The 20,484-nt window shown below is 52.6% G+C and overlaps 2 protein-coding genes across 2 annotated transcripts in view; both read left to right on the top strand.

The window, feature by feature from the left end:
- The window catches only part of MS4A18 (membrane spanning 4-domains A18), a 7,906-nt gene extending 1,427 nt beyond the window's left edge, over positions 1-6,479 (top strand). Inside the window, exons 3-7 of the mRNA XM_045297049.1 lie at positions 536-657; positions 2,329-2,386; positions 3,486-3,578; positions 5,686-5,799; positions 6,036-6,479. Of these exons, the coding sequence (XP_045152984.1) occupies positions 536-657; positions 2,329-2,386; positions 3,486-3,578; positions 5,686-5,799; positions 6,036-6,479 (831 nt within the window). The remainder of the gene's footprint in view (positions 1-535; positions 658-2,328; positions 2,387-3,485; positions 3,579-5,685; positions 5,800-6,035) is intronic.
- Positions 6,480-19,014: 12,535 nt separating this feature from the next.
- The window catches only part of MS4A15 (membrane spanning 4-domains A15), an 11,600-nt gene continuing 10,130 nt past the window's right edge, over positions 19,015-20,484 (top strand). The window contains exon 1 of the mRNA XM_004714928.3: positions 19,015-19,242. Within this exon, the coding sequence (XP_004714985.1) occupies positions 19,018-19,242 (225 nt within the window). The 5' untranslated portion in view covers positions 19,015-19,017. The remainder of the gene's footprint in view (positions 19,243-20,484) is intronic.

Below are 20,484 nucleotides of genomic sequence, written 5' to 3'. Positions count from 1 at the left end.
CCTATAGGGTTGCTCTGAGTCAGCATCGACTTGATGGCAGTAAGTTTGGTTGATTTGGGTTTGGGTTTGGGTTTGGGTTTGGATAGAGCAGAGGGAGCTGAAGCATCTAGTCCCTGCCAGGTATTGGTCTTCACGTTCAGTGAGCATTTCCTCTAATCCCTACAACCACCCTGCACAAGCCGCATAGTATCACCCCATCTTTCAATAAGGAAATTCAGACACGAAGAGGGTCAGTCTTGGCCATAGGACACAAGCCCCAGTGGTCAGCGGCCAAAGGCAGGCTGAGGCCGTTTCTCTGCACACTCGTGCATCAGTTTGAAGGGAAAGTACGTTTCCTCTATTCCAAGCAATCTCACCTTCCCTTAAAACCTGTGCTTTGCAATCCTGGGTGCACATTAGCATCCCTTATGGAGTTGTATTGTCTAACCTAGACATGGACCCCAGGGATGCTGATCTTGATCTACAGAGTAGCCCAGCTGATTCCAGAGTGCCCCTAGGGCCCCAGATCTCTCACCCCAACTTGTTCTTCCCCCAGGCCATCCAGATCCTCATCGGCCTGATGCACATCTTTCTGGGGATCAATCCCTTACTGTATCCGAAAGGACTAATAATGTGTGTGACCGGAGCCTCGGGGTACCTGTTCTGGGGAGGAATGTCTGTGAGTACACGGCCAGACGGCCTCTTTCCTGGAGGAATAAGGAGCCCAGAATCTTAGCGCTTGTGTCTCCGTTGCTTCACGTGGCTGAAAGCATAGAAATATCACACACAGGTGGTGTTAAAGACTAGAAATGTATTTTCTCACAGTTTGGGAAGCTAGAAGTTTGAGTTCAGGGCACCGATTGCTCTTTGTCACTTGGGGGTGGGAGATCTTTATCTCACATGGCTTCTATCTTCCGCCACCGGTGCTTGCTTCTCTCTGTAATCGGCTCTTTTGGTATCTTAAAAGTCATGAGGCTTCAATTACACATATAATCACCTCAAAAGAATCCCTACTGGCAAATGGGATGACAGGACATATTTGGCAGGGACACAATCCAATTCATCTCAACTCAACAACTCAGCTCACTGCCCTTGAGTCGATGCCAACTCATCATGACCCTATAGGGCAGGCACACAGCAGAAGGGGAATCAAGCTTCACACCAACCTAAAGCCAACTGCCAGAAGGCAATTTGGACACCAACCATCCCTCCCACAGCACCTCTACATCTCACTGGGTTCAATAATTCATCACAAGGACCACACAGAACTCACAAACAAGACTCATGATTGTGGAGTTGATTTGGGAGGGTAACAGTTTCCAAAATGTTAAGGATACAATTCTTTGGTCCACAATGTCCCTTCTCAGCCATGCTGGCAGGCATGTCTTTCTCTGGTCCTCAACCACTCAGCCTCATGGTCCCTTGGCCTCTCTGCCTCATTACATGAGCCAAGAAGCCCATCTCTCTGCCTGGGGCTCTCCAGGCCGCTCCTCTGTTCTGCCTCATGGTCTCCATGCAGCGACCCTCCTCTGGCTCATAGTCTCGATGCTGCTGTCGCTCATGCCTCTGCCACTTCTTGCACAAGCTCTACTGGTGGTTCTTTCTTCATGGCCATGGGATTCCTGTTCCTGCTTCTGAAATGCTTCTTCTACTCAGCAGAGTGCCAAAGCTGGCTAATCCCCGACTTAGCGACCTCTACACTATTTACATGCACCCACCCCTTCACTGGGAGGGAGTCACAAAGATTATGGACAGAAGAAGCATATTAAGAGATTCAACGTCACCACACTTGGAAGTGCCGGAAGAAGGCCCCTTTTCATTCAAGGCTCTCACAAATGGATTCTTATCTCCTCTTGTATCCATATATCCATCACCTATCTAGCAGCATCAAGAGCTAGCTGGAACAGTAACTTTCCCAGAATCACAAGGTGTGTTAGCAGCAGGAGTAAGGTAGGCGCTCAGGCATCCTATCTCCCAGGCTAAGGCCCTGTTCGCAACACTACCCTGCCCCTGGCTTTCCAAGCTCATTAAGGCAGGCTAGGTGAGCAATGCATGCGTTTGGGCCAGGACTACACCCAGGAAATGAATTACAAGAGATTCCATCTGAAAAAGAATGATACTTAAAGCATCCTGAAGAAACGTTCAGCTTTTTAGGGGGTGGGAGGTGTCTAAACACACAGGTGTTTGAGTATGAGGTCTAGTCATGGGAGAGTGGACATGTTGAGAGAGAGTAGCTAGATTAGCACATCTTATGAAAACAGTAGATGGAGCATGCAGTTTGAAAGGCACGTCTAGGGGTGGATGGTTATCTTTGCAAAGCTGCTTATTCTATTTTGGTTTTGTCTTGTAATTTATTACATCTGGATCCCTCTCTGTCCATGCAGCAAAGGACCCCAGCCCATGTATGGTGAGTGCCAGGTCTCTCTGGGTCAAAATCAACTTAATGGCACCCAACAACAACAACAATCTAGTCTGCTGACCTACAGTCTCCCTCCCTCCAGAAGCCGGACACCCCAACCACTCCAATATCCGTGGGGCTCACACTGCCCACTAACATCCCAACAAGACTGTCACAAGCCCCATCCCACATCTTGTGTGAAATCCCACACCCTCCCGAAGGTGTCTGCCATGCCAGGGTCTCCTCGCCCCCTCTGGCTCAGACGCCTGGCTTCTCACTGAGTGTGGGCTTTCTGATCTCGGTACCACATGACGTCACCACGATTCAGGCTCCATCGGATGGCCACTGGTTTGCATTTCGCTCGTTTCTTTCTTCCGGTGTTCTCTTTTGTTTGGTGGGTTGGGCCTGTCGGCTCTGCCTCTGGAAGGGCCTGAGTGGTGTAAAGAGTGGATGCCCCCTGCTGCTTGCCTAAAGACAGATGCTCCAGTCCCCCCAGGGGTGACTCTGTACTTCCAGAAAAATCCAAAGGCCTGCTCATCTCCTAAAGCACCAACGATGGGTCGCCTGCTGAAGCAGTTCTGCTCAGGGGCACATGGGACCAACTCAGAATTGAATCAGCAGCAACTAGGGGCCTCACCTGGGCTCGTCCCAAATATGGGACATCGCCCCTTCTTTATTTCCTTCACTTGCTCCTCCCAAGGCCCCCCTCAGAGTAGGAAGCTTGAGTAGGAGACACATCTAGACCAGGCCTTTCCTTCCCTTTCTGAGTAGGCAAACCTGGGCTCCCTGCTCACTCCCTCACCCCCCAACCCCCTGCTGAGCTCTTTTTCCTAGCCTTATCTGTTCCTAGTTTCCTTCTAACCCAGCCCTCAGAATCTCATCCCCGACCTTCAGCTGCTCCTGATAATATTTTCCACACACCGTTTCTTCTTCCCTACATTTGGGGTGCTGCACATTGGTGACAGAATAGCGTTCTCCCCTCACTGCACTTGAAACACACCGGATTCCTCACCCCGCCGCCAGGTCTCCTGTATTCAACCCGCCAAGAGTGCCCACAAGTCCAGCTTCAGACTCGCTCACTGCCTCCCCTGGCCCTTGTCTCCTGCAGGTGAATGGCAGCGTGGGCATGAACGTCGTCAGCGCGATCTTCTCTCTGTGTGGGATGTGCATTCTCATTACCGAGATGGCCCTGAATCCCGAGGTGAGCATTCAGTCTGCCAGGGCCCCGTGCTTCCAGGGACCTGGAGAGCTTACGGGGTTGCTTCCCCGGCAGAAGTCCTCTTCAGACAACACCACACTTGTTGTTGCTATTGTGCACCGTCCAGTAACTCCAACTCATGGCAACCCCATCCGACAGCGCAGGACTGCCCCCCGAGTACTGCCGTCGCTGTGATCTGCGTGCAAGCAGACCGCGAGATCTTTTCTTGTGCAGAACCACTGAGTGGGATTGAACTGCCAACCTTAGGGTTCCAAGGGCAGCCCAAACGATTAGCAGCGATATCCAGGAACGCCACTGCCCCTAGTGATTATCTGGCCATGATCCAAGCCCTGTGACCTTGGAGGAAAGCATAATGAACCCCATGTCTTGATCTCAGAGTCCCCTCCTGGTGTGAACACTGAATGAATTGACCAAAGGTTGGCAATTCCAGTCCCCCCAGAGGCAGCTCAGAAGAAAAGCCTTGCCCATGCACTTGTGAAAACATCTGCCATTGAAAACTCTCACTGTCAGGGATCGGGACAGGAGGTCCTGAGTAGAGTAGAAAAATGTGGAACAAATCTCAAAAATCGTAAAAGAAACAAAAAGTCCAGGATGACTGTCTGATGGAGGCCAGTGTATGGGGGTCACTAGGAGTCGGCCATGACGCAATGGCGGTGCGTTTTGAATTATGAGGTGAGCAGTCAGGCTGGGGAGGTGTGCACTCCATAGACTAGCCAACTAACTAGATCAAAGGGGCAACATTTGCAGAGGAAGAAAGCTCACAAGGTAGGAAGGGGTAGGGGGAAAAGATGAATGAGAACAGTAAACCCAGGGAGAAAGTGGGAGATGTGTTGTTACCGTGTAATTCATGTCACCAATCCAAATGTGGAGGCATTGTTGAATGGAAAGCCAAATGGCTCTGGAAAACGTTCACCCAAAACACGATAAATAGTTTAAGAGACGAAGTGATGGGTTTGGGTCACATTCTACACTAATAATTGTAAGAGAGAAACCCCTAGTCACATAACAGGATCCCTGTGAACGCCGACAGAAAACTCGATTTTCAAACAGGATTAGGCTCCACAAGGATAAGGGTCAGGATTTCAATACCTAGTTTGAAGGGACCCAGTTGAGTCCCTTCTACCTGCACCCCACACACCACCAGCACCCCACACACCACCAGCACCACCACGAACCTCCCGCCTGCCAAAGACAGACTGCATCCAGGCAGGAGCACCAGAAGCAGGCCAGAGAAGGGCAGGGCAGGACTGATGGCCCCAACCTTGCTGATGCTCGGCCCTGAGGCCAACCCCCAGCAAGCAAACTTCGAGTCAAGTAGAGTATTGGTGAAGCGAAGGCAATGCCAAACTAAAAAAATAACAATAATAATTCACTGCCATTGAGTCCGTTTGACACATCGTGACCTTATAGGACAGAGCAGAGCTGCCCCTGTGGGTTTCTGAGACTGTAACCCTTTCCGGGAGTAGAAAGCCTCATCTTTCTCCCGAGGAGCGGGTGGTGAGTTCCAACTGCTGACCTTTTGGTGAGCAGCCACACATAAACCCACTAAGCCACCAGGCAAGGCCAGTCGGGGGGCAATGAGATGAAGGAGGGAAGGCAGCCCACAAAGGGTGTGGCATCAAGCCCTGTGCCACTGAGGGCCGTGGAGCTCGCTCCTGGTGGAATTCCCAGAGACAGTGAAGACCACGTGATCAGAGTCTCGGACGCCAGGAGTAAGGGAGCTGGAGCATGAACCACCAACCCCTGACAGTCAATGACTGAGGGTTGCGTTCCGGGGACATGAATTCCCAGAACTTTGGATCTGTCCTGCAAACAGCAAAGTGGACTTCTAGGTCAGAGGAAGGAGCCGGAGGGCAACAGATGCAGGGGCTGGCAGTCAGAAGTCAAGCCAGTGTCTTCTGTGGAAAGATGGGGGACATCCGAGAGAGGCCCCCACAGCATCTGCTGCCAGGGGCCCGGAGCAGGAGGTCTGCAGCCATCTAGCTAAGCCATGCGGTGTGGTTGCCTGAGGTGAGCCTCTCACATGTGGACTGTGGCCAAGACCGTCACCCCTCAGGACTAACCCTCCTCCCATTCCCCTTACCTCTAGATTTATCTGGTGGTATATTCCGGGAGTCTCTTGCCCTTCGCCCTCCTGGAATTCTGCCTCACTTGTGTGGTCTCTCACTTTGGGTGTCAAGCTACCTGCTGGAACCGCTTCAAGGTGAGTGTTGGGCTGATGTCCAGAAGGAGAGCATCCTGGGGGAGAAGGGCATGATGGGAGGGGTGGCCAGGGTTTGGAGGGGAATGACGCTCAAGAGAAGGCATATCAGTTAAGCTTTGCTGTGTGAAAAGTCGCCCCAAAGCTAAAGAGCCCGAAACAGCAGCCTCTTTTTCAGTTCTCGATTCCGAGTCTGAGTAATTTAGGTTGTGATCGCCCTCCTGGTCTTTGCTTTTCAGAACATGACATCGATTTCTACCCGATTCAAAGCCAACCCGATCGGCACTACCCACGGCCCCTACAATGCTACCCACAGCGCCAACAGTGCTACCCACGGCCCCTACAATGCTACCCACAGCGCCAACAGTGTCACCAATGGCCCCTACAATGCCACCAACAGCGCCAACAGTGTCATTAATGGCCCCTACAATGCTACCCACAGTGCCAACAGTGCTACCAATGGCCCCTACAATGTTACCCATAGCGCCAACAGTGTCACCAATGGCCCCTACAATGCCACCAACAGCTCCGTTAACCCTGCCGCCAGCCATGGCACCAACTATGTCAATGTTGCCACCAGCCCTGTAAACACTACTGTTGGTGTTGTCCACGCTACCACCGACCCTGTCACCCATGCCTACCCCAACACCACGCCACAGGAAGTACCCTCCTCTATACCCTGAAGCCAAGGAAGAGCTGGCCCAGCCCAGAAATAGACGACCTGGGCTGCCTGTGGCAGACTCTTCCTGCTCTTGGCAGCTTCCCGGACTATGACCCCAGCCCTGTCATCAGACCAAAGAAGTTAAAACATGTTCAGCCTCCTTATTCCCCAGCTTCATTTGTGTTATGAAATTTTGGATTTTTTAAATCATAAATGTTTTCTCGTTGACTCTGGGTGCTGCTTCTCATTTCCGCCCCTGCTGTGGGCCTTAGTCTCCTCCCCATCTGTCCCTCAACCTTGAACCCACAGCTCTGGCCACCAGGTGGCTTAGTCACCAACCCACTCGCTCTCCTGCCTTTTCCATCTCCTCCGCACCAGATATTCTCTCTCCGTGCAACTCCACCTTGGAACTCCACCTACTCTTTAGGCATCACTGGAGGCTACTTCCTCCAGGAAGCTCTCCCTGATCACCAGCATTCATCTCTGCCTCCTCCCATCTTGCTGTGGTATTGGCTGAACATACCCGTAAGGCCTCTGGTCAGAATCTACACCCACACTGTTCCTGACTGTCCCTGTCAGCCCATCAGCCCAGTGAGACAGCCTTAAGCCAGGGCCACTTACTGGTTTAACGGGCACATACTGAGCACTGACTAGGTGCCTCTTTCTCCATGCATGCTCGGTGGACTGCCGTGCGCGTGTTTGCCCTGCCACTCTAGGTGTGGCGCTCTCTGTTGAGAGATGCAGTGGAAAGTGAGCCCAGGCAGGGCTGTAGCTCTTGGAAATAATTGACCCCACCCAGTAGTGAAATCACAGCTTTATGACTCACAGAGCAGTTGGGATGAAGGAAGACAGAATTAGACTCATGAGGTCTATATGCGTGGTGTGGGGACCACGTCTGACCTCTGACTTCCCAAGGGGGAGAGAGAATCCACCTCAACCCTATCCCAATACCAATGCCCATGAGGTGGAGGTCAGACAGGCCTCCACCCTCAACCTTCTTTCTCAGTTCCAACCCCCACCATCCCTCCCACAGCACTCCCTACTTCTTGGTTAGGCTCTGTAACTCATTGCACCCAGACGCAGGGGATTCACAGCCAATACTTACAATGACGGGGTTTGTTAAGGAAGTTAGCAGGGTATAATTCAGGATCAGAAATGCTCTGAATACAGTTCTTCCGGAAAGAACCTCTTTTCAGCTGTGCCTACATGTACACCTCTCTCTGGTCCTCAGCTTCTTAGCCACAGGGCCCCTCAGCCTCTACACTGGATGGGAAAGTGCTACAAATCTCTCTTAGCATTGCTTAAAGATACCCATAAGCTCAGCCCCCCCCCCCACCCGCAAAGACACTCAGCTTTTGGTCTGTGAGTCAGCAAACCTAGCTCCTTCAATTGCCTGGGAACACCCTGCCCTGAAAGCAAGCCTACTGCGTGAGGGCACAGAGCTCGACTTACTCCATGGGCTGGGAAGCCCACCTTCCTGTTTCACACCCCTGCCTCTCCTGCCTCTGCTGCCATCACTTCTCCAGCACGTCTCTGCTGCCATAGTCCTTTGTCTCCTGAGCTGAGCAAGCTCAGCACCAGCCTCTTCAGAGGATGCCTTCTAATCCCAGCTCGTCTTTCTTGATGAGATCCACCACTCCCACTTCACAGATGGCTCATTTGAAACCAAGCAGACTGGCCACACTGACCAATCGCCTCATTAGGGTTCCACGCTTCGTCTTTGCAGAGTCCCACCCAGTCATGTGGTGGGAGTTACAGAGACCCTGGCTGGAAGAGCCATAGCATGTAACTTGCGTGTGCTGCAGGGCTTGACTTCCTCAGGTCCTCCTCAGCAGCCTCCCCAGCACTTTCACATCCATGTGCCGTAGACAAACTATGAAAGGACCAAGGGCCTCGGGGTGCATATCCTTTAACCCAGAGGGGCGCGTGGAGAAAGGAAAAGGGAACGGGGAAGATACCTTTGCTCGCGCACAGTTGGCCTGACCATCCTATTTCTAGAAAGGGGTCTTTGTCCAGGTGCCAACAGCATAGCCATCCCGTGACTAAGGTGCATAACCTGCTAGTTACAAAGACGGCAATCCTGCATTTGCTGGCTATTGGCAAACCCACTGACATTGAGTCCATTCCAGATCATAGCGATCCTATGGGATAGAGTAGCTCTGTCCTGTAGAGTTTCTGAGACCGTACATCTTTATGGAAAACGAATACCCCCTCTCTCTCCTATGGAGCACCTAGTGGGCTTGAACTGTGAAACTTTTACACAGCAGCCCAAAGCTTAACCCGTGGTGCCACCAGGATTCCAGAGAGTTCAAATCACTGAAATAACTGCATTCCTTGGAATGCATGTTTTCACACAGGTAAGTCATCATGGAGATGGTGAGAAGCAACCGATTTTTCCTTCAAAAGATTAATTGTTAATGGGTGCCTCTGCCGTGGGACTCTTAGAGATCCAAATTCTCCCCCACCAAAAAAAGCCCTGAAGTTGACCCCCAACCAAAAAAACTCAGGGCCATTGAGTCACCATAATGACCCTATAGGACAGGGTGAAACTGTCCCTATGGGTTTCTGAGACTGTAACTCTTTATGGGAGTAGAAAGCCTCATCTTTCTCCTACAGAGTAGTTAGTGGTTTCAAACAGCTGACTTTGTACTTAGCAGCCCAACAAGTAGCCCACTATTCCACTAGGCCTCTAACAGTACTACCAGGGCTTCTAAATTGTTATATAGATTTAACATAATGTCTATTGAAATATCAGCAGAATTTTTTGTAGATAAAGACAGGGCTGATTCTAAAATTCAAATGGTCTAAATAACCAAAGCAACTCACTGCTGTAGTATGACATGTTCTACTTTCCTGTTAGTCATTACACAGAGAAGCAACTAAAAACGCTCCCATCCGCTGCCCCTTCATTCTTTCTCTTCCAAAATCCCACATCTCCATGAGTCAGAAACCTTTGCCGCAAATCCCACTTCTGACACCAACTGTAAATATGGCATGATGGCGTCAGACCTCATCAAACTTCAGGGTGAGGAGAAGACACACCATCAACATCAGCCCACGGTGGATGGTTCCCGTAAGGTGGGGGGCAGATATACCTCCTCTCTCCAACCATTTTACCAATTCTGACACCAATCATCCTTTGCACAGCACTTTCTATGTCTCTGCTGGGTTTAATCACTCATTACAATAGTCACACAGACTGTACTCCCAGTTGTGGGGTTGACTAGGGTAGTAAAAGAACACAATTCAAGATCAGGAATGACTCATGATACAGTTCTTCCATCAGGACAGCTTCTTCTCAGCTCTGCCCTTAGAGAGGCCTCTCTGTCTTGACTCTCAGCCCCTCAGCCCCTCATCCTGGTCTCTGTCTTGCTCAGGCAAACATTGCAAAGCTCTTTAGAGTCACCAATAAGTGCCCAGAGGTACCTTAACCTGCCAGTAAGCCTCCTGCCCAAAGGCACTCAGCTCTCTGGCACCCCGGGTCAGCAGGTCTAGCTCTTCCAAGTACCTAGAGACACCCCACTCCACCAAATCTCTCTACAAAGGTGTTACTCTATGAGCAGTTATAAACCACCAGCTTATCTGTGAGAGAAATATGAGGCTTTCTGCTCCCTCTAAGAGCTTCAGCCTCAGAAACTTTCAGCGGCAATTCTGCCCTTACAGGGTTGCTATGAGTCCGCTGGCATCCACTCAATAGCAGTGAGTGAGTGAGTGTGTTAGTCTGGGTAGACTAGAGAAACATATCCACAAAAAATCATATGTATATAAGAGTTTTATATGAAAGGTAAGTGTACATTAAGAAAGCATCCCAGTCCAGTCCAGTCCAAGCCCATAAGTACGACATTAGCACATATGTCGGACACCAATCTACAAAGTCCTCCTCCAACCCACAAAACACACACAATAACACTGAACGCAGGAGGAAAGCTGAATGAGTGTGTACGTAAGCATCCCAGCACTGGCAGGGGTCTCTACACAGCTTCTCCAGCACCCAGGGCTCCATCAGAGTAGGTCCATGTGACTTCTCCTCAGGGATGTCTTTCAGGAAGTGAGCCTTGTCAGCTGAAGCAGGGAACTGGCTAAGGCAGCCACACACTGATCTGACCATCAGAGAACAAGAGACCAGAGAACCAAAAGGTCGAGGCTCACCAAGCCATTTATCTCTCTGCCCTTCAATCAATCCTACATGTGTTTATCAGCCAGGTTGGCACAATGAACCTTAACTGTCACAGTGAGTGAGGACTCTGTCATGTTCATACTGATACCTGTACACACATACTCACATTTACACACATGAGCATTCACATGCACACGCACACTCACCCCTCACATGCAGGCTCATTCTCACTCCCTCACACATTATTACTCTCATACACACGCTTGCTCATACCTTAATGAGCATACATGCTCACTTACACTTGCCCTCACACACGTCGGTGTTCTCACACCCACACCCTTTCACATACGGATGCACTTGCTCATACACACATGCTCACACCTTGACACACCCACATGTGTTCAATGCTCTAACACACTCACACACCCTCTGCTCCCTACCACCACTATGGAGGAGTTCTTATCTAAGTTCAGGTGGAACCCAGCTTCTGATCATTCAGCAGTTTCTTCCTCAACCAAGGTCACAACCCCAGCCCAGTAGATGGGGACTTGCCCCTCTGGGCCTCAGTTTCCCCTCCAGTCAACTGTAGGAAGTAAACCAGGTATTCTCAAGAGTTCTTGGCCAGGAAGGCCCAGGATCGTAGAAGCAGCTCCCTCAGTCTCAGCATCAGGCCAAGGGGCGGAGGCCTGGGAGCCCCAAGGGACTGAGAACCTCCCAGAGGCAGCAGCTCCCAAGCTGAGCGGATTTCCAAGCCTCACACGCCTAGCAAGCCTTTCACATGAATATGTGTGAACTGGGGAGAGGCAGCTGCGGGCCGGAGCAGAGGCAGTGGAGAGAGAGCAGCATCAGGGTCGCAGCGGCAGAAGCCAGCCGGTGAGTTCCAGCTGTTACCCTCAGCCCCACCGGGGCCACTGCCCACTCTGGGGCAGCCCAGGGGAGTGGACCTGGGGCCAGCAGAGAGGAGCAGGGGTGGTGGGGGACTCCGGGTAAGGAGACAGAGACCACTGGGCAGGGCAGGCTTTAGCTCTGGGGTCTACCACACCCCCTTGGCCCTGCAAAGGGTCAGGTGGCTCCCAGGGCCTGGACCAGGTGGTGCAGCCTCCCCCGCTCCCAGGGAACCTGGGCTGCACTGGGCAGGGCCAGTGGGAGGGCACCAGTCTGCGTTCCTCAGAGCTCACTGTTCAAAGGCCTCAGGGTTCCCCTGGGCGAAGCTGGTCCCAGGCCAAATGCAGGAGCCCTTCCCTGTCCCCTCTCCAAGGGATCTGCATAGCAGTTCTCCACCGGTGGGGAATTCAAGGATAGACATCACCTCAGCCTTCATTGAGGGGTCTGGGAATGAAAGCCACGGGGCAGGAATGGGCTCTTCCAAGACGTTGGGGGCTGAGGGAAGCAGTAGAGTGGAATGTTGGAGAGTCGATGGTGGGTATGGTCCACTCTATTGGGTGTGGTCATGGGGGCAGCTTGCTGATCTATTTGCACCCTTCCCAGACCTCGGGGCAGGGCAGTGCTGACCTGGAAGGGCAGACAGGGCTCTAGGATTGGAGGAGTCAGAGGGGGCTTATTCCTCCAGGTGCCATCCAGTCGATTCCGGAGACCCCATGTGTAACCGGGTGCAACTGCGCACCATGGGGGGTTTCAGGCTGATTTTTCAGACTGGATCACCAGGCCTTTCTTCCAAGGCACCTCTGGATGGACTTAAACCCCCCAACTTGAAGTTCAGCACACTAGTACACCAGCCTTCTACATTGCCCAGGAACAGCTCAGGCCTAGAGAGCCAAAATAAAAACCTCCTGCCTGAGCCAAAGAATGGGGGCAAGGGGTCGGGGGGGGGGGGGGGGGGGGGGGGGGGGCTGTAGGTGGGATTGTAAAAGGGTGGGTAGTGGGGGTGGTACTCAGAAGCCTGGAGCAGGAAACCCACACACCAGAGCCACCCATTTGACAGATGAAGCCACTGAGACCCAGAGAGGTAAACCATCTACTAGAGGTCATGCAGCTGGTTGAGCTGGATGCACACCACCCCCAACCAAGCACAGTTGCTTCTTCCCAGAAGTTCAGGTGTGCAGGTGCCTCCCCAGATGCGCTCTCTCCCCAACTGATAACACCTCCCCAGGCAGCCCCACCCTGTGACAATGAACAAGGCTGCTGCTGGCATCTCCTGAGCAGAGCAAAGATGTAGAGAGGTGCTCACAGGCCTGGTGCAGGCTCGGGCTTGGCCAGAGGTCGGGAGGCTCTGGATGTAGTGCAGCCGAGGACCAGGGTAGATGAAGAGAAGCCAAGTGGGTTCACATTCCAGTCCCCAGGAGGTCAGTGGGTCCAGCACACACACACACACACACACACACACACACACACACACACACACACCAGTAGCATGGCCTCTCCATCAGAGGAAGAAGAGCAGGTAGTGGAGCTCCCTAAGGCTCCAATCTGGCAGAGGATGAGAGTCAGCTTCTCCTCGTAGCCTCCTTGAAGTCAACTTTTTCTTGTTCCCCTCCACCACCCTGAGTGCGCCCGACTGCCACTGCTCCCTCTGAAGGGCTCTCTCACTCTGCAGCCCCAGCGCTGCGGGTGAGGGAGAAGCAGTCACCTCGCTGGTTCTTAGGCACCTGCTTCCTGGCGGGCCTACTGGGTCAGCTGGTCCAGGGTCTGGTCTCAGCTGAGACGGCTGTGTCAACAGCTCGGTCCCATTCTCCCTACCGCACAGCTGCCTCTAACCTCAGCTGGCTGGTCTGCAAGACAGGCTGGGTAGCACCAATCCCACAAGGCTGTAGTAAGGGTCTCCGGCCTCTGTCAACCCTTGAGGACCAGCCTGGTGTGGATGTGTGGGCGTGTCTGTCTCTGTCCCCTACAGCTGATCCCTGGTCAGTACATTGTGAGGACCTGGAGCCAGGGGGCCCACCGAGGCTGTCGCTGCTCACCTGCCCCCCTGCCCTGGTGCTCAGGCGAGAGCTGGTTAGTAGGGAAAAGTGCTCTCTTGCGTGTGCGCTCTCTCTCTCTCTCTCTCTCTCTCTCTCTGTAGCACAGGGCTGGGGGCATGAATCTGGCTGTCTCAGAGATGCAGCAGAGGGATTGTCCCTGGCCTGAGGGGTGGAGGGCCAGGGAGTGTAGTGGAGAGAGAAGGCAGAAGTCTCAGGTACAAGGTGGCTCTTTCATAGTTGCCACTTAAACCACCTCATTATCAGGAGAGAGACTATTTTTGTCGTGTTTTCGCTTCTTTTAAGGAGCGTGAGTTCTCAGTGCTAGCCAATTTCTCGCCCCATGCCGGGGAGAGAGATGCTAAAGATGGCTCAGGATAGCTCATCTGGGCTGCTGGGGAAGGGGGCACACCCGGAGCCCCAGTGACATGAGAGCGTCCTGCGTTACATGGGGCAGTGTTTGTCAGGCCCCACGTGCTCCACTTAAAGGTTTTGTGGGTCCTGCAACTGCTCTTGTTCTGGCTGAGAAGCTGCACCGCAGAAGGACACCAGCTCAGCCATGCCTCCCGAGACAAGTCAGTGACAGCAATGACACTCCCACCCTCCTTTTCTGAATTGCTCCTCCTCTAGGCATTGGGTTGCTAACCGCAAGGTCAGCAGTTCAAAGCCGCCAGTCTCTCCATGAGAGAAAGACGAGGCTTTCTACTCCCGTAAAGAGTTACAGCCTCAGAAGACCACACGGGCGGTTCTCACGTGTCCTACAGGCTTGTCATGAGTCTGAATCCACTTACTCAACGGCAGTGAGTTGGTTTTTGCTTTGTTTTTAGTTTGAAAGGGTTAGAGGCTCAGAAAGCCACGGGGGCAGTTCTACGGTGTCCAGTCTGGGGTCTGGATGAGTGGGAATGGGCCGAACAGCAGTGAGTGAGAGTGAGTATTAGCATAAACTCGTCATCGGCCCCTGCCTTTGCTCCCTTACCTCCCAGGCCCCTGCTGTCAGCCTGATCCCAAACAGATGGAGGCTGAAAGAAGGCAGTGCTCGGTGCATGTAGACATTCTTTACTCATTAAGCTAAGCTTTATTTGGTTTAAAGATGATGTCAGGGATATTTTTGGTTTGAGGTTTAAAGATGATGCAAGAGCCACTGTTAGAGAGTTTTGTGTTGTTCTGCTAAAAATATGTCCTGCCCACCTCTTTGGTGTTAGAATATGCCCTGGAGATCTGAAGGAGGGAACCTAGACCTTTGGGGTGTTTGTTTTTTTTTAATAAACTTATTTGGGAATGGTGCTGTGGTGGGTAGGCATTGGGCTGCAACTGCACAGTCGGCAGTTCAAAACTACCAGCTGCTCTGTGCGAGAAAGATGAGGCTTTCTACTCCCATAGACAATTACAGGCTCAGAAACCCACAGGGGCGGCTCTACCCTGTCCTTTAAGGGTCTCTGTGAGTCGAATTGACTCAGTGGCGGAGAGTTTGGTTTTCTCTGTTTTCTTGTGAATGGACTTCCTCAGGCAGGCAGCCCATGTTATGTGACCACCATGTGTTACTATGATGCTGAACAGGTCCCAGCAGAGCTTCCAGACTAAGATAGACTAGAAAGAAAGGCCTGGCTGTCTACTTCTGAGCACCAGCCAGTGGGAAGCGCATGGTCCACTGTGCTCCAACCCCATCATGCTTGGAGCCGCCATGAGTCAGAGGGCAACTCAATGCTACGGAGCACTGGCAACGTTCATCAGGTATCCCCCAGAGTCCATGTTGGACTGGGTCGCTGCGAATCAGTCTGGAACGTTCCAGAGTGGTAAGGTTAAGATCGGATCATGGTCAACATTACTAGGAAGCCACAGGCCTAAGAGTGAGCACCCACATGCCCACGCCTTGTGCCAATTTCCAAGAACCCCCTCAACCATTTTCACAGGTGAGCCTCACCCAAAAAGGAAAACGCACCTTCATTTTATGGAACTTTAGTCTGACTCAGGACACTGTCACTTCTTGCCCAACGGCTGATGGCAAACAGCCATTGTGAACAGAAGCCATAGCTAGAAGGCAGTGAGCATTTTCCGTGTGCCAGGGAAGACTCTGGTGGTGTGGTGGGGCAGATACCTGCAAGGTCAGCAGTTCAAAACCACCAGGAGTTCTGTGGGAGAAAGATGAGACTTTCTCCTCCCATAAAGAGTTAGAAAGCCACAGGGGCAGTTCTACCCCTGTCCTTTAGAATCTTGATGCACCAGCACCAACTACAGGGCAGTGAGGCAATGCTTCCACAGGGGCCAGCGTTCAAGTCTGGCCTGCCGCCTGCCCTTGTACATCAAGTTTTAATGGACGCCCCCATGCCCATTTGTGCGTGCCTTGTCTGTTGCTGCTTTCATGCAACGGTGGTCGAGTATTGCAGCTGAGGCTCTGCGACCGACAGCCAAGAACTTTCCCTCCGACCCTTTACAGAAGCAGTGGAAGCCAACTGGACGGCAGCGCGCACGTGTGTGTGTGTGTGTGTGTGTGTGTGTGTGTGTGTGTGTGTGTGTGTGTGTGTGTGTGTGTGTGTGTGTGTGTGTGTGTGTGTTGATCTTGTGTCCTTGGCGCCATTGGACAGAGGGCCCAGGGGACAGTTCTGGGGCTTCTCTAGAGACGTGGAAGGAGAAGACATCGGACGCCAAGCATCTGAAAGCTTCTGGAAACATCTCGGAGGAAACAGTCAAGGAAACACAGTTCTGAGCAGAATTCACGTCCACTGGGAACTATTTCCTGGCACATAAGGTGACATCTCACCATCCGGCTTCTGAGGAGCACTCTGGCTGAGTGTCTTCCCAGACAGACCTGGGGTTCTTCGGGCCCCGGGCCCTGGCCGAATGCTAGGCCAAGTTCTTTGTCATCTACGCTAAGTCACAGGCGGCAGCTCTCTGATGTCCCTTAGTCATCGTCCAGCTTTCCCATACGTGAGAGGCGACTGAAAATCACCCCTTTAGTGCGTGTTCCAGAACTGACGACGTCGCGTGATTCTTAGGAAGAGAACTAAGGAGACTTGCTTGGCCTCCCGAGTCGGTTACTCCCTGCAGGCCGCAGCGAGCATCGCTAGCAAGCCCTTCCAAATGTCGCATCACGTCCACCCATGCCTGGACCCGTGACCACGAGGTTGTTACCCTGCGTTTCCTCCACTGTGTTCTCAGAGATGTTTGCAGATGCTTGGCGTCCGATGTCTTCTCCTCCTTCTGTCTCTAGAGCAGCCCCAGAACGGTCCCTTGCACCCTCTGTCTAATGGCATCAAAGACACAAGATCAACACACACACACACACACACACACACATTGTCATCCAGTCGGCTCCAGCGCACAGCGACCCAGCGCATGACAGAGTAGAATGGCTCTCAGAGGGCTTTCTTGCCAGTGATGTGTCTGGAAGTGGATCACCATACTTTTCTTCCGCAGCACGGCTGTGGCGAGGCAGGGAACCTCATCCACTGAGCGCTCTCAGGGAGTAGAGAGAATGGATAGCACATCCAGGCAGGCTCTCTTCTGTGTAAGGCGCCCATTAGGACACTTACTATGTGTGGTAGGTTATTTTTAAGAAAATGCTTCAAGCCACCCAGGCCAGGTGGTTTCCCTTCAGGTTTGTATGTGTTACTTCAACATAGGCCTCCCCAGGCCTTCTGAGATAGCTGGGGGTGGTTCTGTTCCGACTCCCAGCAACCCCAATAGCGCAGAGCAAACCACCACCAGCACCCGGCCCTTCGCCATCCTCACAGTCGTGGCTCTGCAGGGGCCATTGTTGCAACCACCAGATGGACTCATCTCATCTAAGCGCTGCTTCTTTCTCGTTTACCCCACTTGCCAGATAAGGAAACTGAGGCAGGGGGAACATCACCATCTTGTCCCAAGTCACCCAGCACATGAAGGGGCCAGGGCTGTACCCTAGGCTTCTACCTCCAGCGTCTTGTGCTCGGCCATGTGTTGGTACCTCACCGTCGAGTGCCCACAAGAAGGGTAGCTGCTTTCAGTCCACTGCATGGCTCCACAGAGCCATGCCTCTCTGCTGTTTCCCAGCCAACTCAGCCCTCACAGCTGGGTCATGGAATGGTTGACTTCTCTCAAAGAGTCTGCTGAGGCCACACACTGTGTTGCCAGCACCCAAGCCTAGTTCGGCCAGGCTCAAACCCACTGCTCAGGCAGCCAAAGGGGAGCCCTCCCTCTGCAGGAGATGCCCGAGGGGAGTTGTGTGGTCCAGGTCACTTAGCAGTGGACTGAGATGCAGAAAGTGTGCGTCTGGGGGATGCGGGGGGTAGGTTTCTGGTCGGTGTGTGCAGGAACATTGTTTGCTGCCCAACTCTGTGTTCTTGGCAAGGTACTTACCCACTCTGCAGAAAGGACACAACTTGAGTAAAAACTCCTCCCAAAGGTCTTTGCCACCCCTGATTTAGCACTGAGCTTAAGAGAATGGCCAATGGCCAGAGACACTGAAGTTCAAGTCTTGGCTCTGCCCCACCAAGAGGGCCTTGACTTTGGGTAACCCTTCACATAGCGGTTACCCATGGAGCTGCTAACCACAAGGTCAGCAGTTCAAAACCACCAGCCGTTCCTCGGGAGAAAGAAAGGCTTTCTTCTTCCGTCAAGAGTTACGGTCTCAGGAACTCACAGATGCAGTTCTACCCCATCCTGTAGGATCACTTTGAGTCAGCATTGACTCACTGGCAGTGGGCTGAGTTTTCAAACTTCTCCAGGCGTCGGAGGTGACACTTGGATCCTCACCAAATGGTTGGCAGGTCAAGGTCACCCAGCGGTGCTGCAGCAGAAAGGCCTGGCAAGCCGCTTGCATAAAGATTATAACTGAGATAGAAGGTAGACAGGTGTTCCCTTGAGCAGATGGGGAATATAATACTCTACAAGAAGGAGAAAGGAAAAGGTGGGCGACTGGGCACGGACAGGGTCGGTCAGCTGTGGGGAAGTTAGAGAAGCGGTCGAACACAAACATGATGACTTGAAGTATGAAACCCCCCCTAATTCACAATAAATAAATATTTAACTATACACATACGTATTTATTGATATTTATACATCTACCCGCACACATACATATCCAGGGGGAGAATTACAGCCAAGAAAAACACCTTTGGAAGCAGTCCTGCTATTTTGCACGTTCACCGTGAGTCAGAATGGATGTATCAGCAACAGGTGCGCTACACTGGGAGTCCCTGGGTAGCAAAGACCTTGACATTAAACGAGAGGTTGATGGCTAGGACCCACTCACGGAGAGGCGCCTCGGAAGAAAGGGCTGGTGATCTGCTTCCGAAAACCCACAGCGTTGAAACCCGCACAGCCTGCAAGTGCGCTGGGCATACGTGGACTTGGGGTCAGCAGGCTGGTTCCTTTGTTCCTTCACTCGTTGGTTTCCCGGTCCCCGAGCCCGCGCTTCCCCATCGCTGCTCAGAAAGATCAATGCCAAGTGCTCACGGTGCTGCTCATAAACGAACAGGTTTTCCTAGTCTGAAAATGACACTGGTTTACTATTGTTCCCCCAGCCTTTCCTTTCAGGCCTTCTGAGCACCATGTCCGCAGCCCCTGCCAGCAACGGCGTCTTTGTCGTCATCCCGCCCAGCAATGCCAGTGGGCTCCGCCCACCTCCAGCCCTCCTGCCCACCTCCATGTGCCAGCCTCCCGGGATCATGCAGCTGGAAGAGGCGCCCCTGGGGACGCACACACCCAGGGCCACCCAACCGACGGACCTGCGGCCCATGGAGACATTCCTGACAGGAGAGCCCAAAGCTTTAGGGGTAAGCCCAGCCTCTCCTGAGCTTTAAATGTAGAGCCTTAACCCACAACTCGCCCCGAAGTGGTCCTGAAGGCGGCTGTTGGTGTTGCTCCACCCCATTGAGTTGGTTCCAAACTGCAGCGCCCCTCAGGCACAACAGAGCAAAACATTGCCCAGTGCTGCCCCAGCCTAGCAGCTCTCCCTACACCTGAGCTCATTGGTGCAGCAGCAGTGCAGATCCATCTCCTTGAGGATCCTCCTTTTTTTTTTTTTTGCTGCCCCTTGGCTTTAGCAAGTGTGATAACCTTCTCTAAGGACTGATCTCTCCTGTTAACATCTCCAAAGTACGTTTAAATGAAGTCTTGCCATCCTTGCCTCCTGAGTCAGCAGTTGGCCTTCCTAAGTAAAGGCCGTCTGCCTTGAGCCTGGGCTCTTTCCAGGAATGACCTGTGTGAGATTGAATTGGCCAGAGCAACTGGAAAGGTTAGATGAGACACTTAGGGGGCGGCGGATGGCAGTCAGCGATGCTGGAACCACTTGGAAGAGGGGGAGGATGGCTGCCCAACGTAAAAAAGGTCTTCAGTGTCCCTGTTGGTGTAGAAACTGTTGACCTGGCATGTGACTGTGATTTTCACCAAAATCAAAATAAGTAGATAAATCAAAAGAATAGCCATGGTTCTGACCGAGGTGCAGGCAATGAGCACCCCAGCACTGGGGCATTCAAGTGGGCACACTGGGAAGCTAACAGTTGGCAAGTACTTGGTGAGGGCCGTGTCCCCCATGGAGCTCAAGAGTCAACCAGGACACAAATGACTCATTCATTCCAAGTCCAGAGACAAAGTGAGGTTCAACATTAGGAGGGATAGACATTAGCAGGGTCTCTTTAAAGGGGTGGCTTTTCTGCTAAAACCTAGATGCTGGGAGATGGGGGGAAGGGGTTACCAATGAGAAGAAACCGGAAGCAGTAGGGAGGCCGGCTTGTTGCAGGGAGGGGCAGAGCTCTGGCGTGGCTGGAACATCATCAGCTAAGGAAGGAGAGAGATGAGATGAAATTGAAGTGGTAGACGGGGAGGGCCAGCTCAGGCAGGGCTGGCAGCCTGGGACAAGAGGGCCTGTGTGCCAGCCCCACTATGAGACATGATGCCCCTCACTGACCCATGGCGCTGCCGGGGACAACACCAGTGACACAGTGTGGGAATTGCACCCGATCTGATCCCGCCACACTGAGGCAAAGCACTGGGGGAGTGCAGCGGAACAGCAGGGG

Source organism: Echinops telfairi, unplaced genomic scaffold (assembly GCF_000313985.2).
Source record: "Echinops telfairi isolate 266 unplaced genomic scaffold, ASM31398v2 ScPeMD7_7416;HRSCAF=8454, whole genome shotgun sequence".
In the NCBI taxonomy this organism is placed as follows: domain Eukaryota; kingdom Metazoa; phylum Chordata; class Mammalia; order Afrosoricida; family Tenrecidae; genus Echinops; species Echinops telfairi.
The sequence above is the reverse complement of the archived record's forward strand: the minus strand, read 5'-3'. Positions and strand labels throughout refer to the sequence as shown.